Source organism: Eucyclogobius newberryi, unplaced genomic scaffold (genome assembly GCF_026437365.1).
Source record: "Eucyclogobius newberryi isolate DKJ021-1_F unplaced genomic scaffold, fEucNew1.0.hap1 SCAF_26, whole genome shotgun sequence".
NCBI classification, from domain to species: Eukaryota; Metazoa; Chordata; class Actinopteri; order Gobiiformes; family Gobiidae; genus Eucyclogobius; species Eucyclogobius newberryi.
The window spans coordinates 329554-354108 of record NW_027315901.1 but is presented as its reverse complement, the minus strand read 5'-3'; the positions used below and the strand labels follow the sequence as shown (position 1 = coordinate 354108).

The 24555-nt window shown below is 35.3% G+C and overlaps 1 protein-coding gene across 1 annotated transcript in view; it reads right to left on the bottom strand.

Moving 5' to 3' along the window:
* Positions 1 to 24555, bottom strand: part of LOC140372578 (lysyl oxidase homolog 2A-like) — a 162320-nt gene that overhangs the window by 124046 nt on the left and 13719 nt on the right. The window contains exons 2-3 of the mRNA XM_072459714.1: positions 24228 to 24516; positions 18162 to 18334 (exon numbers count right to left, since the gene is read on the bottom strand). Coding sequence (XP_072315815.1) covers positions 18162 to 18334; positions 24228 to 24510 — 456 coding nt within the window. The 5' untranslated portion in view covers positions 24511 to 24516. The remainder of the gene's footprint in view (positions 1 to 18161; positions 18335 to 24227; positions 24517 to 24555) is intronic.

Here is a 24555-nt window from a genome sequence, read left to right as displayed (position 1 = left end):
ATATTACGTCACACATGTGATATTACGTCACACATGTGATATTACGTCATAGATGTGATATTACGTCACACATGTGCTATTACGTCACACATGTGATATTACATCATACATGTGATATTACATCATACATGTGATATTACATCATACATGTGATATGACGTCACACATGTGATATTACATCATACATGTGATATTACATCATCATGTGATATTACGTCATACATGTGATATTACGTCATACATGTGATATTACGTCACACATGTGATATTACGTCACACATGTGATATTACGTAACACATGTGATATTACGTCACACATTTGATATTACGTCATAGATGTGATATTACGTCACACATGTGCTATTACGTCACACATGTGATATTACATGATACATGTGATATTACATCATACATGTGATATCACGTCATCATGTGATATTACGTCATACATGTGATATTACATCACACATGTGATATTACATCACACATGTGATATTACATCACACATGTGATACTACATCATCATGTGATATTACGTCATACATGTGATATCACGTCATCATGTGATATTACGTCATACATGTGATATTACGTCACACATGTGATATTACGTCACACATGTGATATTACGTCATCATGTAAAATTACATCATACATGTGATATTACATCATCATGTGATATTACGTCATACATGTGATATTACGTCACACATGTGATATTACGTCACACATGTGATATTACGTCACACATGTGATATTACGTCACACATGTGATATTACGTCACACATGTGATATTACGTCATAGATGTGATATTACGTCACACATGTGCTATTACGTCACACATGTGATATTACGTCATACATGTGATATTACGTCACACATGTGATATTACATCATACATGTAATATTACATCATACATGTGATATTACATCATACATGTGATATTACGTCACAAATGTGATATTACATCATACATGTGATATTACATCATACATGTGATATTACATCATCATGTGATATTACGTCATACATGTGATATTACGTCACACATGTGATATTACGTCACACATGTGATATTACGTCACACATGTGATATTACGTCACATATGTGATATTACGTCACACATGTGATATTACGTCACACATGTGATATTACGTCATCATGTGATATTACATCATACATGTGATATTACGTCATACATGTGATATTACGTCAAACATGTGATATTAAATCATACATGTGATATTACATCATCATGTGATATTACATCACACATGTGATATTACATCATACATGTGATATTACATCATACATGTGATATTACATAATACATGTGATATTACATCATCATGTGATATTACATCATACATGTGATACTACATCATACATGGGATATTACATCATACATGTGATATTACATCATACATGTGATATTACATCATCATGTGATATTAGATCATACATGTGATATTACATCATCATGTGATATTACGTCATCATGTGATATTACATCATACATGTGATATTACATCATACATGTGATATTACATCATCATGTGATATAACGTCATACATGTGATATTACGTCACACATGTGATATTACGTCACACATGTGATATTAGACCATACATGTTATATTACATCATAGATGTGATATTACATCATACATGTGATATTACGTCATCATGTGATATTACGTCATCATGTGATATTACATCATACATGTGCTATTACGTCACACATGTGATATTACATCATACATGTGATATTACGCCATACATGTGATATTACGTCACACATGTGTTATTACGTAACACATGTGATATTACGTCACACATGTGATATTACGTCATACATGTGATATTACATCATACATGTGATATTACATCACACATGGGCTATTACATCACACATGTGATATTACGTCATACTTGTGATATTACATCACACATGTGATATTACGTCACACATGTGATATTACATCATACATGTGATATTACATCATACATGTGATTTTACATCACACATGTGATATTACGTCACACATGTGATATTACATCGTACATGTGATATTACATCATCATGTGATATTACATCATCATGTGATATTACGTCACACATGTGATATTACGTCATACATGTGATAATACGTCATACATTTGATATTACGTCGTCATGTGATATTACGTCATACATGTGATATTACATCACATATGTGATATTACATCATACATGTGATATTACGTCATACATGTGATATTACATCACATAACACATGTGATATTACATCATACATGTGATATTACGTCAGACATGTGATATTACATCATACATGTGATATTATGTCATACATGTGATATTACGTCACACATTTGATATTACGTCATACATGTGACATTACGTCATACATGTGATATTACATCACACATGTGATATTACGTCATACATGTGATATTACGTCAGACATGTGATATTACATCACACATGTGATATTACGTCACATATTTGATATTACGTCAAACATGTGATATTAAATCATACATGTGATATTACGTCATACATGTGATATTACGTCATACATGTGATATTACATCATACATGTGATATTACGTCACACATGTGATATTACGTCACACATGTGATATTACATCATACATGTGATATTACATCACACATATGATATTACATCACACATGTGATATTACGTCAAACATGTGATATTAAATCATACATGTGATATTACGTCATACATGTGATATTACGTCATACATGTGATATTACATCATACATGTGATATTACGTCACACATGTGATATTACATCATACATGTGATATTACGTCAGACATGTGATATTACATCATACATGTGATATTACATCTCACATATGATATTACATTACACATGTGATATTACGTCAAACATGTGATATTAAATCATACATGTGATATTACATCATACATGTGATATTACATCATACATGTGATATTACATCATACATGTGATATTACGTCAGACATGTGATATTACATCATACATGTGATATTACATCTCACATATGATATTACATTACACATGTGATATTACGTCAAACATGTGATATTAAATCATAAATGTGATATTACATCACACATATGATATTACATCACACATGTGATATTAAATCACACATGTGATATTACGTCATAGATGTGATATTACATCATAAATGTGATATTACGTCACACATGTGATATTACATCATACATGTGATATTACATCATCATGTGATATTACGTCATACATGTGATATTACGTCACACATGTGATATTACGTCATAGATGTGATATTACATAATACATGTGATATTACGTCACACATGTGATATTACATCATACATGTGATATTACATCATCATGTGATATCACGTCATACATGTGATACTACATCATCATGTGATATTACATCATACATGTGATATTACATCACACATGTGATACTACATCATCATGTGATATTACATCATACATGTGATACTACATCATCATGTGATATTACATCATACATGTGATATTGCATCATCATGTGATATTACATCACACATGTGATATTACATTACACATGTGATATTACATCATCATGTGATATTACCTCATACATGTGATATTACATCATACATGTGATATTACATCATACATGTGATACTACATCATACATGTGATACTACATCATACATGTGATACTACATCATACATGTGATACTACATCATACATGTGATATTACATCATCATGTGATATTATATCATACATGTGATATTACATCATCCATGTGATATTACATCATACATGTGATATTAGATCATACATGTGATATTACATCATCATGTGATATTACGTCATCATGTGAAATTACATCATACATGTGATATTACATCATACATGTGATATTACATCATCATGTGATATTACGTCATATATGTGATATTACGTCATCATGTGATATTACGTCATCATGTGATATTACATCATACATGTGATATTACATCATCATGTGATATTACATCATACATTTGATATTACATCATACATGTGATATTACATCATATATGTGATATTACATCATCATGTGATATTACATCACACATGTGATACTACATCATACATGTGATATTACATCATACATGTGCTATTACATCATACATGTGATATTACATCATCATGTGATATTATATCATACATGTGATATTATATCATCCATGTGATATTACATCATAATATGATATTACATCATACATGTGATATTACATCATCATGTGATATTACGTCATCATGTGAAATTACATCATACATGTGATATTACATCATCATGTGATATTACGTCATATATGTGATATTACGTCACACATGTGATATTAGATCATACATGTGATTTTACATCATATATGTGATATTACATCATACATGTGATATTACGTCATCATGTGATATTACGTCATCATGTGATATTACATCATACATGTGATATTACATCATACATGTGATATTACATCATCATGTGATATTACGTCATACATGTGATATTACGTCAAACATGTGATATTACGTCACACATGTGATATTACGTCACACATGTGATATTACGTCACACATGTGATATTACGTCATAGATGTGATATTACGTCACACATGTGCTATTACGTCACACATGTGATATTACATCATACATGTGATATTACATCATACATGTGATATTACATCATACATGTGATATGACGTCACACATGTGATATTACATCATACATGTGATATTACATCATCATGTGATATTACGTCATACATGTGATATTACGTCATACATGTGATATTACGTCACACATGTGATATTACGTCACACATGTGATATTACGTAACACATGTGATATTACGTCACACATTTGATATTACGTCATAGATGTGATATTACGTCACACATGTGCTATTACGTCACACATGTGATATTACATGATACATGTGATATTACATCATACATGTGATATCACGTCATCATGTGATATTACGTCATACATGTGATATTACATCACACATGTGATATTACATCACACATGTGATATTACATCACACATGTGATACTACATCATCATGTGATATTACGTCATACATGTGATATCACGTCATCATGTGATATTACGTCATCATGTAAAATTACATCATACATGTGATATTACATCATCATGTGATATTACGTCATACATGTGATATTACGTCACACATGTGATATTACGTCACACATGTGATATTACGTCACACATGTGATATTACGTCACACATGTGATATTACGTCACACATGTGATATTACGTCATAGATGTGATATTACGTCACACATGTGCTATTACGTCACACATGTGATATTACGTCATACATGTGATATTACGTCACACATGTGATATTACATCATACATGTAATATTACATCATACATGTGATATTACATCATACATGTGATATTACGTCACAAATGTGATATTACATCATACATGTGATATTACATCATACATGTGATATTACATCATCATGTGATATTACGTCATACATGTGATATTACGTCACACATGTGATATTACGTCACACATGTGATATTACGTCACACATGTGATATTACGTCACATATGTGATATTACGTCACACATGTGATATTACGTCACACATGTGATATTACGTCATCATGTGATATTACATCATACATGTGATATTACGTCATACATGTGATATTACGTCAAACATGTGATATTAAATCATACATGTGATATTACATCATCATGTGATATTACATCACACATGTGATATTACATCATACATGTGATATTACATCATACATGTGATATTACATAATACATGTGATATTACATCATCATGTGATATTACATCATACATGTGATACTACATCATACATGGGATATTACATCATACATGTGATATTACATCATACATGTGATATTACATCATCATGTGATATTAGATCATACATGTGATATTACATCATCATGTGATATTACGTCATCATGTGATATTACATCATACATGTGATATTACATCATACATGTGATATTACATCATCATGTGATATAACGTCATACATGTGATATTACGTCACACATGTGATATTACGTCACACATGTGATATTAGACCATACATGTTATATTACATCATAGATGTGATATTACATCATACATGTGATATTACGTCATCATGTGATATTACGTCATCATGTGATATTACATCATACATGTGCTATTACGTCACACATGTGATATTACATCATACATGTGATATTACGCCATACATGTGATATTACGTCACACATGTGTTATTACGTAACACATGTGATATTACGTCACACATGTGATATTACGTCATACATGTGATATTACATCATACATGTGATATTACATCACACATGGGCTATTACATCACACATGTGATATTACGTCATACTTGTGATATTACATCACACATGTGATATTACGTCACACATGTGATATTACATCATACATGTGATATTACATCATACATGTGATTTTACATCACACATGTGATATTACGTCACACATGTGATATTACATCGTACATGTGATATTACATCATCATGTGATATTACATCATCATGTGATATTACGTCACACATGTGATATTACGTCATACATGTGATAATACGTCATACATTTGATATTACGTCGTCATGTGATATTACGTCATACATGTGATATTACATCACATATGTGATATTACATCATACATGTGATATTACGTCATACATGTGATATTACATCACATAACACATGTGATATTACATCATACATGTGATATTACGTCAGACATGTGATATTACATCATACATGTGATATTATGTCATACATGTGATATTACGTCACACATTTGATATTACGTCATACATGTGATATTACGTCATACATGTGATATTACATCACACATGTGATATTACGTCATACATGTGATATTACGTCAGACATGTGATATTACATCACACATGTGATATTACGTCACATATTTGATATTACGTCAAACATGTGATATTAAATCATACATGTGATATTACGTCATACATGTGATATTACGTCATACATGTGATATTACATCATACATGTGATATTACGTCACACATGTGATATTACGTCACACATGTGATATTACATCATACATGTGATATTACATCACACATATGATATTACATCACACATGTGATATTACGTCAAACATGTGATATTAAATCATACATGTGATATTACGTCATACATGTGATATTACGTCATACATGTGATATTACATCATACATGTGATATTACGTCACACATGTGATATTACATCATACATGTGATATTACGTCAGACATGTGATATTACATCATACATGTGATATTACATCTCACATATGATATTACATTACACATGTGATATTACGTCAAACATGTGATATTAAATCATACATGTGATATTACATCATACATGTGATATTACATCATACATGTGATATTACATCATACATGTGATATTACGTCAGACATGTGATATTACATCATACATGTGATATTACATCTCACATATGATATTACATTACACATGTGATATTACGTCAAACATGTGATATTAAATCATAAATGTGATATTACATCACACATATGATATTACATCACACATGTGATATTAAATCACACATGTGATATTACGTCATAGATGTGATATTACATCATACATGTGATATTACGTCACACATGTGATATTACATCATACATGTGATATTACATCATCATGTGATATTACGTCATACATGTGATATTACGTCACACATGTGATATTACGTCATAGATGTGATATTACATAATACATGTGATATTACGTCACACATGTGATATTACATCATACATGTGATATTACATCATCATGTGATATCACGTCATACATGTGATATTACGTCATACATGTGATATTACATCATACATGTGATATTACGTCACACATGTGATATTACATCATACATGTGATATTACATCACACATGCAATATTACATCAAACATGTGATATTACGTCATACATGTGATATTACGTCATACATGTGATATTACGTCAGACATGTGATATTACGTCAGACATGTGATATTACGTCACACATGTGATATTACGTCAGACATGTGATATTACGTCACACATGTGATATTACGTCACACATGTGATATTACGTCATGTGATATTACATCATATATGTGATATTACATCATACATGTGATATTACATCATACATGTGATATTACGTCACACATGTGATATTACATCATACATGTGATATTACATCATATATGTGATATTACGTTACACATGTGATATTACATCATACATGTGATATTAAGTCAGACATGTGATATTACATAACATATGTGATATTACGTCACACATATGATATTACATCGTACATGTGATATTACATCACATATGTGATATTACATCACACATGTGATATTACATCATACATGTGATACTACGTCATACTTGTGATATTCCATCATACATGTGATATTACGTCATCATGTAATATTACATAACATATGTGATATTACGTCATATATATAATATTACGTCACACATGTGATATTACATCATACATGTGATATTACATCACACATATGATATTACATCACACATGTGATATTACGTCAAACATGTGATATTAAATCATAAATGTGATATTACGTCATACATGTGATATTACATCACACATGTGATATTACGTCATACATGTGATATTACGTCAGACATGTGATATTACATCACACATGTGATATTACGTCACATATGTGATATTACGTCAAACATGTGATATTAAATCATACATGTGATATTACGTCATACATGTGATATTACGTCATACATGTGATATTCCATCATACATGTGATATTACGTCATCATGTAATATTACATAACATATGTGATATTACGTCATATATATAATATTACGTCACACATGTGATATTACATCATACATGTGATATTACATCACACATATGATATTACGTCACACATGTGATATTACGTCAAACATGTGATATTAAATCATAAATGTGATATTACGTCATACATGTGATATTACATCACACATGTGATATTACGTCATACATGTGATATTACATCATACATGTGATATTACGTCACACATGTGATATTACATCATACATGTGATATTACGTCAGACATGTGATATTACATCATACATGTGATATTACATCTCACATATGATATTACATTACACATGTGATATTACGTCAAACATGTGATATTAAATCATACATGTGATATTACATCATACATGTGATATTACGTCATACATGTGATATTACATCACACATGTGATATTACGTCACACATGTGATATTAAGTCACACATGTGATATTACATCATACATATGATATTACATCACACATGTGATATTACGTTAAACATGTGATATTAAATCATAAATGTGATATTACATCATACATGTGATATTACGTCATACATGGGATATTACGTCACACATGTGATATTACGTCATAGATGTGATATTACATCATACATGTGATATTACGTCACACATGTGATATTACATCATACATGTGATATTACATCATCATGTGATATTACGTCATACATGTGATATCACGTCATACATGTGAGATTACGTCATACATGTGATATTACATCATACATGTGATATTACGTCACACATGTGATATTACATTATACATGTGATATTAAGTCAGACATGTGATATTACGTCAGACATGTGATATTACATCATACATGTGATATTACATCACACATGCAATATTACATCATACATGTGATATTACGTCATACATGTGATAATACGTCATACATGTGATATTACGTCAGACATGTGATATTACGTCAGACATGTGATATTACGTCAGACATGTGATATTACGTCACACATGTGATATTACGTCACACATGTGATATTACGTCACACATGTGATATTACGTCATGTGATATTACATCATATATGTGATATTACATCATACATGTGATATTACATCATACATGTGATATTACGTCACACATGTGATATTACATCATACATGTGATATTACATCATATATGTGATATTACGTTACACATGTGATATTACATCATACATGTGATATTAAGTCAGACATGTGATATTACATCACATATGTGATATTACGTCACACATATGATATTACATCGTACATGTGATATTACATCACATATGTGATATTACATCACACATGTGATATTACATCATACATGTGATACTACGTCATACTTGTGATATTCCATCATACATGTGATATTACGTCATCATGTAATATTACATAACATATGTGATATTACATCACACATGTGATATTACATCATACATGTGATATTATGTCATACATGTGATATTACGTCATACATGTGATATTACATCATACATGTGATATTACATGATACATGTGATATTACGTCAGACATGTGATATTACATCATACATGTGATATTACATCACACATATATTACATCACACATGTGATATTACGTCAAACATTTGATATTAAATCATACATGTGATATTACATCATACATGTGATATTACGTCATATATGTGATATTACATCACACATGTGATATTACGTCATAGATGTGATATTACGTCATACATGTGATATTACGTCTTACATGTGATATTACATCACACATGTGATATTACGTCACACATGTGATATTACGTCATGTGATATTACATCATACATGTGATATTACATCATACATGTGATATTACATCATACATTTGATATTACGTCATACATGTGATATTACTTCATACATGTGATATTACATCATCATGTGATATCACGTCATCATGTGATATTACGTCATACATGTGATATTACATCATACATGTGATATTACATCATACATGTGATATTACGTCACACAGGTGATATTACATCATACATGTGATATTAAGTCAGACATGTGATATTACATCACATATGTGATATTACATCACACATGTGATATTACATCATACATGTGATACTACGTCATACTTGTGATATTCCATCATACATGTGATATTACGTCATCATGTAATATTACATAACACATGTGATATTACGTCATATATATGATATTACATCACACATGTGATATTACATCATACATGTGATAATATGTCATACATGTGATATTACGTCATACATGTGATATTACATCATACATTTGATATTACGTCGTCATGTGATATTACCTCATACATGTGATATTACATCACATATGTGATATTACGTCATAAATGTGATATTACGTCAAACATGTGATATCACATCACATATGTGATATTACGTCACACATGTGATATTACGTCATCATGTGATATTACATCATACATGTGATATTACGTCATACATGTGATATTACATTACACATGTGATATTACATCATACATGTGATATTACGTCAGACATGTGATATTACATCATACATGTGATATTACATCAAACATGTGATATTACATCAAACATGTGATATTACATCACACATGTGATATTACGTCAAACATGTGATATTAAATCATACATGTGATATTACATCAAACATCTGATATTACGTTATACATGTGATATTACGTCATACATGTGATATTACGTCCAACATGTGATATTACGTCACATATTTGATATTACGTCAAACATGTGATATGAAATCATACATGTGATATTACGTCATACATGTGATATTACGTCATACATTTGATATTACATCATACATGTGATATTACGTCACACATGTGATATTACATCATACATGTGATATTACGTCAGACATGTGATATTACATCATACATGTGATATTACATCTCACATATGATATTACATTACACATGTGATATTACGTCAAACATGTGATATTAAATCATACATGTGATATTACATCATACATGTGATATTACGTCATACATGTGATATTACATCACACATGTGATATTACGTCACACATGTGATATTACGTCACACATGTGATATTACATCATACATGTGATATTACATCACACATATGATATTACATCACACGTGATATTACGTCAAACATGTGATATTAAATCATAAATGTGATATTACGTCAAACATGTGATATTAAATCATACATGTGATATTACGTCATACATGTGATATTACGTCATACATGTGATATTACATCATACATGTGATATTACGTCACACATGTGATATTACATCATACATGTGATATTACGTCAGACATGTGATATTACATCATACATGTGATATTACATCTCACATATGATATTACATTACACATGTGATATTACGTCAAACATGTGATATTAAATCATACATGTGATATTACATCATATATGTGATATTACGTCATACATGTGATATTACATCACACATGTGATATTACGTCACACATGTGATATTAAGTCACACATGTGATATTACATCACACATGTGATATTACGTCAAACATGTGATATTAAATCATAAATGTGATATTACATCATACATGTGATATTACGTCATACATGTGATATTACGTCAAACATGTGATATTACGTCATAGATGTGATATTACATCATACATGTGATATTACGTCACACATGTGATATTACGTCACACATGTGATATTACATCATACATGTGATATTACATCATCATGTGATATTACGTCATACATGTGATATCACATCATACATGTGATATTACGTCATACATGTGATATTACATCATACATGTGATATTACGTCACACATGTGATATTACATTATACATGTGATATTAAGTCAGACATGTGATATTACATCACATATGTGATATTACGTCACACATGTGATATTACATCATACATGTGATATTACATCACACATGCAATATTACATCATACATGTGATATTACGTCATACATGTGATATTACGTCATACATGTGATATTACGTCAGACATGTGATATTACGTCAGACATGTGATATTACGTCACACATGTGATATTACGTCAGACATGTGATATTACGTCACACATGTGATATTACGTCACACATGTGATATTACGTCACACATGTGATATTACGTCATGTGATATTACATCATATATGTGATATTACATCATACATGTGATATTACATCATACATGTGATATTACGTCACACATGTGATATTACATCATACATGTGATATTACATCATATATGTGATATTACGTTACACATGTGATATTACATCATACATGTGATATTAAGTCAGACATGTGATATTACATCACATATGTGATATTACGTCACACATATGATATTACATCGTACATGTGATATTACATCACATATGTGATATTACATCACACATGTGATATTACATCATACATGTGATACTACGTCATACTTGTGATATTCCATCATACATGTGATATTACGTCATCATGTAATATTACATAACATATGTGATATTACGTCATATATATAATATTACGTCACACATGTGATATTACATCATACATGTGATATTACGTCACACATATGATATTACATCACACATGTGATATTACGTCAAACATGTGATATTAAATCATAAATGTGATATTACGTCATACATGTGATATTACATCACACATGTGATATTACGTCATACATGTGATATTACGTCAGACATGTGATATTACATCACACATGTGATATTACGTCACATATGTGATATTACGTCAAACATGTGATATTAAATCATACATGTGATATTACGTCATACATGTGATATTACGTCATACATGTGATATTACATCATACATGTGATATTACGTCACACATGTGATATTACATCATACATGTGATATTACGTCAGACATGTGATATTACATCATACATGTGATATTACATCTCACATATGATATTACATTACACATGTGATATTACGTCAAACATGTGATATTAAATCATACATGTGATATTACATCATACATGTGATATTACGTCATACATTTGATATTACATCACACATGTGATATTACGTCACACATGTGATATTAAGTCACACATGTGATATTACATCATACATATGATATTACATCACACATGTGATATTACGTCAAACATGTGATATTAAATCATAAATGTGATATTACATCATACATGTGATATTACGTCATACATGTGATATTACGTCACACATGTGATATTACGTCATAGATGTGATATTACATCATACATGTGATATTACGTCACACATGTGATATTACATCATACATGTGATATTACATCATCATGTGATATTACGTCATACATGTGATATTACATCATACATGTGATATTACATGATACATGTGATATTACGTCAGACATGTGATATTACATCATACATGTGATATTACATCACACATATATTACATCACACATGTGATATTACGTCAAACATTTGATATTAAATCATACATGTGATATTACATCATACATGTGATATTACGTCATATATGTGATATTACATCACACATGTGATATTACGTCATAGATGTGATATTACGTCATACATGTGATATTACGTCATACATGTGATATTACATCACACATGTGATATTACGTCACACATGTGATATTACGTCATGTGATATTACATCATACATGTGATATTACATCATACATTTGATATTACGTCATACATGTGATATTACATCATACATGTGATATTACATCATACATTTGATATTACGTCATACATGTGATATTACTTCATACATGTGATATTACATCATCATGTGATATCACGTCATCATGTGATATTACGTCATACATGTGATATTACATCATACATGTGATATTACGTCACACAGGTGATATTACATCATACATGTGATATTAAGTCAGACATGTGATATTACATCACACATGTGATATTACATCATACATGTGATACTACGTCATACTTGTGATATTCCATCATACATGTGATATTACGTCATCATGTAATATTACATAACACATGTGATATTACGTCATATATATGATATTACATCACACATGTGATATTACGTCATACATGTGATATTACATCATACATTTGATATTACGTCGTCATGTGATATTACCTCATACATGTGATATTACATCACATATGTGATATTACGTCATAAATGTGATATTACGTCAAACATGTGATATCACGTCACACATGTGATATTACGTCATCATGTGATATCACGTCACACATGTGATATTACGTCATCATGTGATATTACATCATACATGTGATATTACGTCATACATGTGATATTACATTACACATGTGATATTACATCATACATGTGATATTACGTCAGACATGTGATATTACATCATACATGTGATATTACATCAAACATGTGATATTACATCAAACATGTGATAATACATCACACATGTGATATTACGTCAAACATGTGATATTAAATCATACATGTGATATTACATCAAACATCTGATATTACGTTATACATGTGATATTACGTCATACATGTGATATTACGTCCAACATGTGATATTACATCACACATGTGATATTACATCATACATGTGATATTACGTCAGACATGTGATATTACATCATACATGTGATATTACATCACACATATGATATTACATCACACATGTGATATTAAATCATACATGTGATATTACATCATACATGTGATATTACATCATACATGTGATATTACATAATACATGTGATATTACGTCATACATGTGATATTACGTCATACATGTGATATTACATCACACATGTGATATTAAATCATACATGTGATATTACATAATACATGTGATATTACGTCATACATGTGATATTACATCATACATTTGATATTACGTCGTCATGTGATATTACCTCATACATGTGATATTACATCACATATGTGATATTACGTCATAAATGTGATATTACGTCAAACATGTGATATCACATCACATATGTGATATTACGTCACACATGTGATATTACGTCATCATGTGATATTACATCATACATGAGATATTACGTCATACATGTGATATTACATTACACATGTGATATTACATCATACATGTGATATTACGTCAGACATGTGATATTACATCATACATGTGATATTACATCAAACATGTGATATTACATCAAACATGTGATATTACATCACACATGTGATATTACGTCAAACATGTGATATTAAATCATACATGTGATATTACATCAAACATCTGATATTACGTTATACATGTGATATTACGTCATACATGTGATATTACGTCCAACATGTGATATTACATCACACATGTGATATTACATCATACATGTGATATTACGTCAGACAATTGATATTACATCATACATGTGATATTACATCACACATATGATATTACATCACACATGTGATATTAAATCATACATGTGATATTACATCATACATGTGATATTACATCATACATGTGATATTATATAATACATGTGATATTACGTCATACATGTGATATTACGTCATACATGTGATATTACATCACACATGTGATATTAAATCATACATGTGATATTACATAATACATGTGATATTACGTCATACATGTGATATTACGTCATACATGTGATATTACATGATACATGTGATATTACGTCATACATGTGATATTACATGATACATGTGATATTACATCATACATGTGATATTACATCGTACATGTGATATTACATCATACATCTGATATTACATCATACATTTGATATTACATCATACATGTGATACTACATCATCATGTGATATTACATCACACATGTGATATTAAATCATACATGTGATATTACATCATACATGTGATATTACATAATACATGTGATATTACGTCATACATGTGATATTACGTCATACATGTGATATTACATGATACATGTGATATTACATCGTACATGTGATATTACATCATACATCTGATATTACATGATACATGTGATATTACGTCATACATGTGATATTACATGATACATGTGATATTACATCGTACATGTGATATTACATCATACATCTGATATTACATCATACATTTGATATTACATCATACATGTGATATTACATCATACATGTGATATTACATCGTACATGTGATATTACATCATACATTTGATATTACATCATACATGTTGGACTCAGGACAAACGCAGGAGAAGAAACAGTTTCCTGCCGTTTTGTCTTAAGCTCCTCAGTGTTTTTAAAGTTCAATCACCTTTACCAGATTTAAATGAGCAGCTTTGCAACTTAAACCTCAGAGTCTTTCAAATATCTCCTGTGTGAGGGGGGCCCCGGGTCTGATGGGGGCCCCGGGTCTCAGGGGGGCTTCAGGGGGCCGTGCGCAGACACATGCTTCTGTTAAACTCATCAGTGAGTTAAACATAACAGCTTCAGTCTGGACAGAATGTGCTTCATGTGGAACCAGAGACGTTTATAATGACAATTAATCCAGTCTAAGGACACGGGGCGCTGGGACATGTGTCTAAGGACATGGGACGCTGGGACATGTGTCTAAGAACACGGGACGCTGGGACATGTGTCTAAGGACACGGGACGCTGGGACATGAGTCTAGGGACACGGGACGGTGGGACATGTGTGTAAGAACACGGGACGCTGGGACATGTGTCTAAGGACACGGGACGCTGGGACATGTGTCTAAGAACACGGGACGCTGGGACATGTGTCTAAGAACACGGGACGCTGGGACATGTGTCTAGGGACACGGGACGGTGGGACATGTGTGTAAGAACACGGGACGCTGGGACATGTGTCTAAGGACACGGGACGCTGGGACATGTGTCTAAGGACACGGGACGCTGGGCCATGTGTCTAAGGACACGGGACGCTGGGACATGTGTCTAAGAACACGGGACGCTGGGACATGTGTCTAAGGACACGGGACGCTGGGCCATGTGTCTAAGGACACGGGACGCTGGGACATGTGTCTAAGGACTGTCCTGACTCTGTACACTCTGCCCCTGTCCTGCCTGGTTCTCGTCCTACTCTGTGCGTGACTGTGGGACATGCGTGTCTGACGTCCCGGCAACCTGCGTGTGGAGACAAAGGACTACAAACATGTGTAAACACCTGGTCATGTGACTGCGTCTGGAGGAACTGGAATCCTGCGATGCGTTTCTGAACACAGACCACGCCCACATCCTCAGAGTGTTTACAGTCGGACACGCCCACACCGTTTGACTGGCAGTCCAAGAGCGACTTCTCTGACCCGGAGCAGTGCACGTTATCCAGCCAGATCCGACCTGAAGAAACACGGTAAAACACGTTATCCAGACACGACCTGAAGAAACACGGTAAAACACGTTATCCAGACACGACCTGAAAAAACACGGTAAAAACACGTTATCCAGATCCGACCTGAAGAAACACGGTAAAAACACGTTATCCAGACAGATCCGACTTGAAGAAACACGGTAAAACACGTTATCCAGACACGACCTGAAGAAACACGGTAAAAACACGTTATCCAGACACGACCTGAAAAAACACGGTAAAAACACGTTATCCAGACACGACCTGAAGAAACACGGTAAAACACGTTATCCAGACACGACCTGAAGAAACACGGTAAAAACACGTTATCCAGATCCGACCTGAAGAAACACGGTAAAAACACGTTATCCAGACACGACCTGAAGAAACACGGTAAAAACACGTTATCCAGATCCGACCTGAAGAAACACGGTAAAAACACGTTATCCAGACACGACCTGAAGAAACACGGTAAAAACACGTTATCCAGACACGACCTGAAGAAACACGGTAAAACACGTTATCCAGATCCGACCTGAAGAAACACGTTAAAAACACGTTATCCAGACACGACCTGAAGAAACACGGTAAAAACACAATATCCAGGCACGACCTGAAGAAACACGGTAAAAACACGTTATCCAGCCAGATCCGACCTGAAGAAACACGGTAAAAACACGTTATCCAGACACGACCTGAAGAAACACGGTAAAAACACGTTATCCAGACACGACCTGAAGAAACACGGTAAAAACACAATATCCAGATCCGACCTGAAGAAACACGGTAAAAACACGTTATCCAGACACGACCTGAAGAAACACGGTAAAAACACGTTATCCAGCCAGATCCGACCTGAAGAAACACGGTAAAAATACGTTATCCAGCCAGATCCGACCTGAAGAAACACGGTAAAAACACGTTATCCAGATCCGACTTGAAGAAACACGGTAAAAACACGTTATCCAGATCCGACCTGAAGAAACACGGTAAAACACGTTATCCAGACACGACCTGAAGAAACACGGTAAAAACACGTTATCCAGACACGTCCTGAAGAAACACGGTAAAAACACGTTATCCAGACACGTCCTGAAGAAACACGGTAAAAACACGTTATCCAGATCCGACCTGAAGAAACACGGTAAAAACACGTTATCCAGACACGACCTGAAGAAACACGGTAAAAACACGTTATCCAGACACGACCTGAAGAAACACGGTAAAAACACGTTATCCAGATCCGACCTGAAGAAACACGGTAAAAACACGTTATCCAGATCCGACCTGAAGAAACACGGTAAAAACACGTTATCCAGCCAGATCCGACCTGAAGAAACACGGTAAAAACACGTTATCCAGACAGATCCGACTTGAAGAAACACGGTAAAAACACGTTATCCAGACACGTCCTGAAGAAACACGTTAAAAACACGTTATCCAGACACGACCTGAAGAAACAGGGTAAAACACGTTATCCAGACACGACCTGAAGAAGCACGGTAAAAACACGATATCCAGACACGACCTGAAGAAACACGGTAAAAATACGTTATCCAGACACGTCCTGAAGAAACACGATAAAAACACGTTATCCAGACACGACCTGAAGAAACACGGTAAAAACACGTTATCCAGACACGACCTGAAGAAACACGGTAAAAACACGTTATCCAGACACGACCTGAATAAACACGGTAAAAACACAATATCCAGGCACGACCTGAAGAAACACGGTAAAAACACGTTATCCAGACACGTCCTGAAGAAACACGGTAAAAACACAATATCCAGACACGACCTGAAGAAACACGGTAAAAACACGTTATCCAGCCAGATCCGACCTGAAGAAACACGGTAAAAACACGTTATCCAGACACGACCTGAAGAAACACGGTAAAAATACGTTATCCAGCCAGATCCGACCTGAAGAAACACGGTAAAAACACGTTATCCAGACAGATCCGACTTGAAGAAACACGGTAAAAACACGTTATCCAGCCAGATCCGACCTGAAGAAACACGGTAAAAAAACGTTATCCAGATCCGACTTGAAGAAACACGGTAAAAACACGTTATCCAGATCCGACTTGAAGAAACACGGTAAAAACACGTTATCCAGATCCGACCTGAAGAAACACGGTAAAAACACGTTATCCAGACACGACCTGAAGAAACACGGTAAAAACACGTTATCCAGACACGTCCTGAAGAAACACGGTAAAAACACGTTATCCAGACACGACCTGAAGAAACACGGTAAAAACACGTTATCCAGATCCGACCTGAAGAAACACGGTAAAAACACGTTATCCAGATCCAACCTGAAGAAACACGGTAAAAACACGTTATCCAGACACGACCTGAAGAAACACGGTAAAAACACGTTATCCAGACACGACCTGAAGAAACACGGTAAAAACACGTTATCCAGATCCGACCTGAAGAAACATGGTAAAAAAACGTTATCCAGCCAGATCCGACCTGAAGAAACACGGTAAAAACACGTTATCCAGACACGTCCTGAAGAAACACGTTAAAAACACGTTATCCAGACACGACCTGAAGAAACACGGTAAAAACACGTTATCCAGATCCGACCTGAAGAAACACGGTAAAAACACACTATCCAGATCCGACCTGAAGAAACACGGTAAAAACATGTTATCCAGACACGACCTGAAGAAACACGGTAAAAACACGTTATCCAGACACGACCTGAAGAAACACGGTAAAAACACGTTATCCAGATCCGACCTGAAGAAACACGGTAAAAACACGTTATCCAGACAGATCCGACTTGAAGAAACACGGTAAAAACACGTTATCCAGACACGTCCTGAAGAAACACGTTAAAAACACGTTATCCAGACACGACCTGAAGAAACACGGTAAAAACACGTTATCCAGATCCGACCTGAAGAAACACGGTAAAAACACACTATCCAGATCCGACCTGAAGAAACACGGTAAAAACATGTTATCCAGACACGACCTGAAGAAACACGGTAAAAACACGTTATCCAGACACGACCTGAAGAAACACGGTAAAAACACAATATCCAGCCAGATCCGACCTGAAGAAACACGGTAAAAACACGTTATCCAGACAGATCCGACTTGAAGAAACACGGTAAAAACACGTTATCCAGACACGTCCTGAAGAAACACGTTAAAAACACGTTATCCAGACACGACCTGAAGAAACACGGTAAAAACACAATATCCAGATCCGACCTGAAGAAGCACGGTAAAAACACGTTATCCAGACAGGACCTGAAGAAACACGGTAAAAACACGTTATCCAGACACGACCTGAAGAAACACGGTAAAAACACGTTATCCAGACACGACCTGAAGAAACACGGTAAAAACACGTTATCCAGACACGACCTTAAGAAACACGGTAAAAACACGTTATCCAGACACGACCTGAAGAAACACGGTAAAAACACGTTATCCAGCCAGATCCGACCTGAAGAAACACGTTAAAAACACGTTATCCAGACACGACCTGAAGAAACACGGTAAAAACACGTTATCCAGACACGACCTGAAGAAACACGGTAAAAACACGTTATCCAGCCAGATCCGACCTGAAGAAACACGGTAAAAACACGTTATCCAGACAGGACCTGAAGAAACACGGTAAAAACACGTTATCCAGACAGGACCTGAAGAAACACGGTAAAAACACGTTATCCAGATCCGACCTGAAGAAACACGGTAAAAACACACTATCCAGATCCGACCTGAAGAAACACGGTAAAAACACGTTATCCAGACACGTCCTGAAGAAACACGGTAAAAACACGTTATCCAGACACGACCTGAAGAAACACGGTAAAAACACGTTATCCAGACACGTCCTGAAGAAACACGGTAAAAACACGTTATCCAGATCCGACCTGAAGAAACACGGTAAAAACACACTATCCAGATCCGACCTGAAGAAACACGGTAAAAACACGTTATCCAGACACGTCCTGAAGAAACATGGTAAAAACACGTTATCCAGACACGACCTGAAGAAACACGGTAAAAACACGTTATCCAGACACGTCCTGAAGAAACATGGTAAAAACACGTTATCCAGACACGTCCTGAAGAAACACGGTAAAAACACGTTATCCAGACACGTCCTGAAGAAACACGGTAAAAACACGTTATCCAGACACGTCCTGAAGAAACACGGTAAAAACACGTTATCCAGACACGACCTGAAGAAACACGGTAAAAACACGTTATCCAGACACGTCCTGAAGAAACACGGTAAAAACACGTTATCCAGACACGTCCTGAAGAAACACGGTAAAAACACGTTATCCAGACACGACCTGAAGAAACACGGTAAAAACACGTTATCCAGACACGTCCTGAAGAAACACGGTAAAAACACGTTATCCAGACACGACCTGAAGAAACACGGTAAAAACACGTTATCCAGACACGACCTGAAGAAACATGGTAAAAACACGTTATCCAGACACGTCCTGAAGAAACATGGTAAAAACACGTTATCCAGACACGTCCTGAAGAAACACGGTAAAAACACGTTATCCAGACACGTCCTGAAGAAACACGGTAAAAACACGTTATCCAGACACGACCTGAAGAAACACGGTAAAAACACGTTATCCAGACACGTCCTGAAGAAACACGGTAAAAACACGTGATGTCCAGCTGCGATCTGGAGAAAGGCGGGTTCAGGTCTTTCAGAGTCGGGTGAAAACATCTCTTGCCTCGTCGTGATTTATGATCCAAACGTTAAACGTCTGATACAGCAGCAGATGGAAAACGTTAATAAAAGAAGAATGTTCTTTTCACAGAACTTCAAAGCAGCTGTGACTTTAAAGTTCTGTCGTCACCTGCCAACATTTCAAACTTGATACTGAGTTATATAGTTTTAAACAGCGCCAGGGCCAGGGTCAGGGTCATCCCTAACTCTGGCCCTGACCTTGACCCTAACTCTGGCCCTGACCGTGACCCTAACTCTGGCCCTGACCCTGACCCTGACCCTGACCCTAACTCTGGCCCTGACCGTGACCCTGACTCTGACCCTGACCCTGACCCTAACTCTGACCCTGACCCTAACTCTGGCCCTGACCCTAACTCTGGCCCTGACCCTAACACTGACCCTGACCCTAACTCTGGCCCTGACCCTAACTCTGGCCCTGACCCAAACTCTGACCCTGGCCCTGACCCTAACTCTGGCCCTGACCCTGACCCAAACTCTGACCCTGGCCCTGACACTAACTCTGGCCCTGGCCCTGACCCTAACTCTGGACCTGACCCTGACTCTAACTCTGGCCCTGACCCTGACCCTAACTCTGGCCCTGACCCTAACTCTGGCCCTGACCCTAACACTGACCCTGACCCTAACTCTGGCCCTGACCCTAACTCTGGCCCTGACCCAAACTCTGACCCTGGCCCTGACCCTAACTCTGGCCCTGACCCTGACCCAAACTCTGACCCTGGCCCTGACACTAACTCTGGCCCTGGCCCTGACCCTAACTCTGGACCTGACCCTGACTCTAACTCTGGCCCTGACCCTGACCCTAACTCTGGCCCTGACCCTAACTCTGGCCCTGACCCTAACACTGACCCTGACCCTTACTCTGGCCCTGACCCTGACCCTAACCCTGGCCCTGACCCAAACTCTGACCCTGGCCCTGACCCTAACTCTGGCCCTGGCCCTGACCCTAACTCTGGCCCTGACCCTAACTCTGGCCCTGACCCTGACCCTGACTCTGGCCCTGACCCTAACTCTGGCCCTGACCCTAACTCTGACCCTGACCCTGACCCTAACTCTGGCCCTGATCCTGACCCTAACTCTGACCCTGACCCTGACCCTGGCCCTGACCCCGGCCCCAGACACCTCACCTTGTCCTTGTCCGTACTTGGCTCTCGAGGCCCAGGCCTCGGCGTCGATGAAGCCCAACTGTCGACACACGACTTTGGCCGCGCTCAGGGAGAAGTCATCGTCACACACGGTTCCCCACTCTCCGTTCACAAAAACCTCCAAACGACCCTCGTGAAGCTTCCTCTTCTCCCCCGACAGACGCAGAGCGAAGTCGGGCGCAAAGGACGACACAGGGGGAGAAAAGAGGAGCAGAGAGGAGCAGAGGAGGAGCGAGGGGCTGAGGAGGCAGAGAGAAGACGTCATGGTTCACTGTGGAAAGGACAGAGAGACATTCAGTAATCTGCTCCT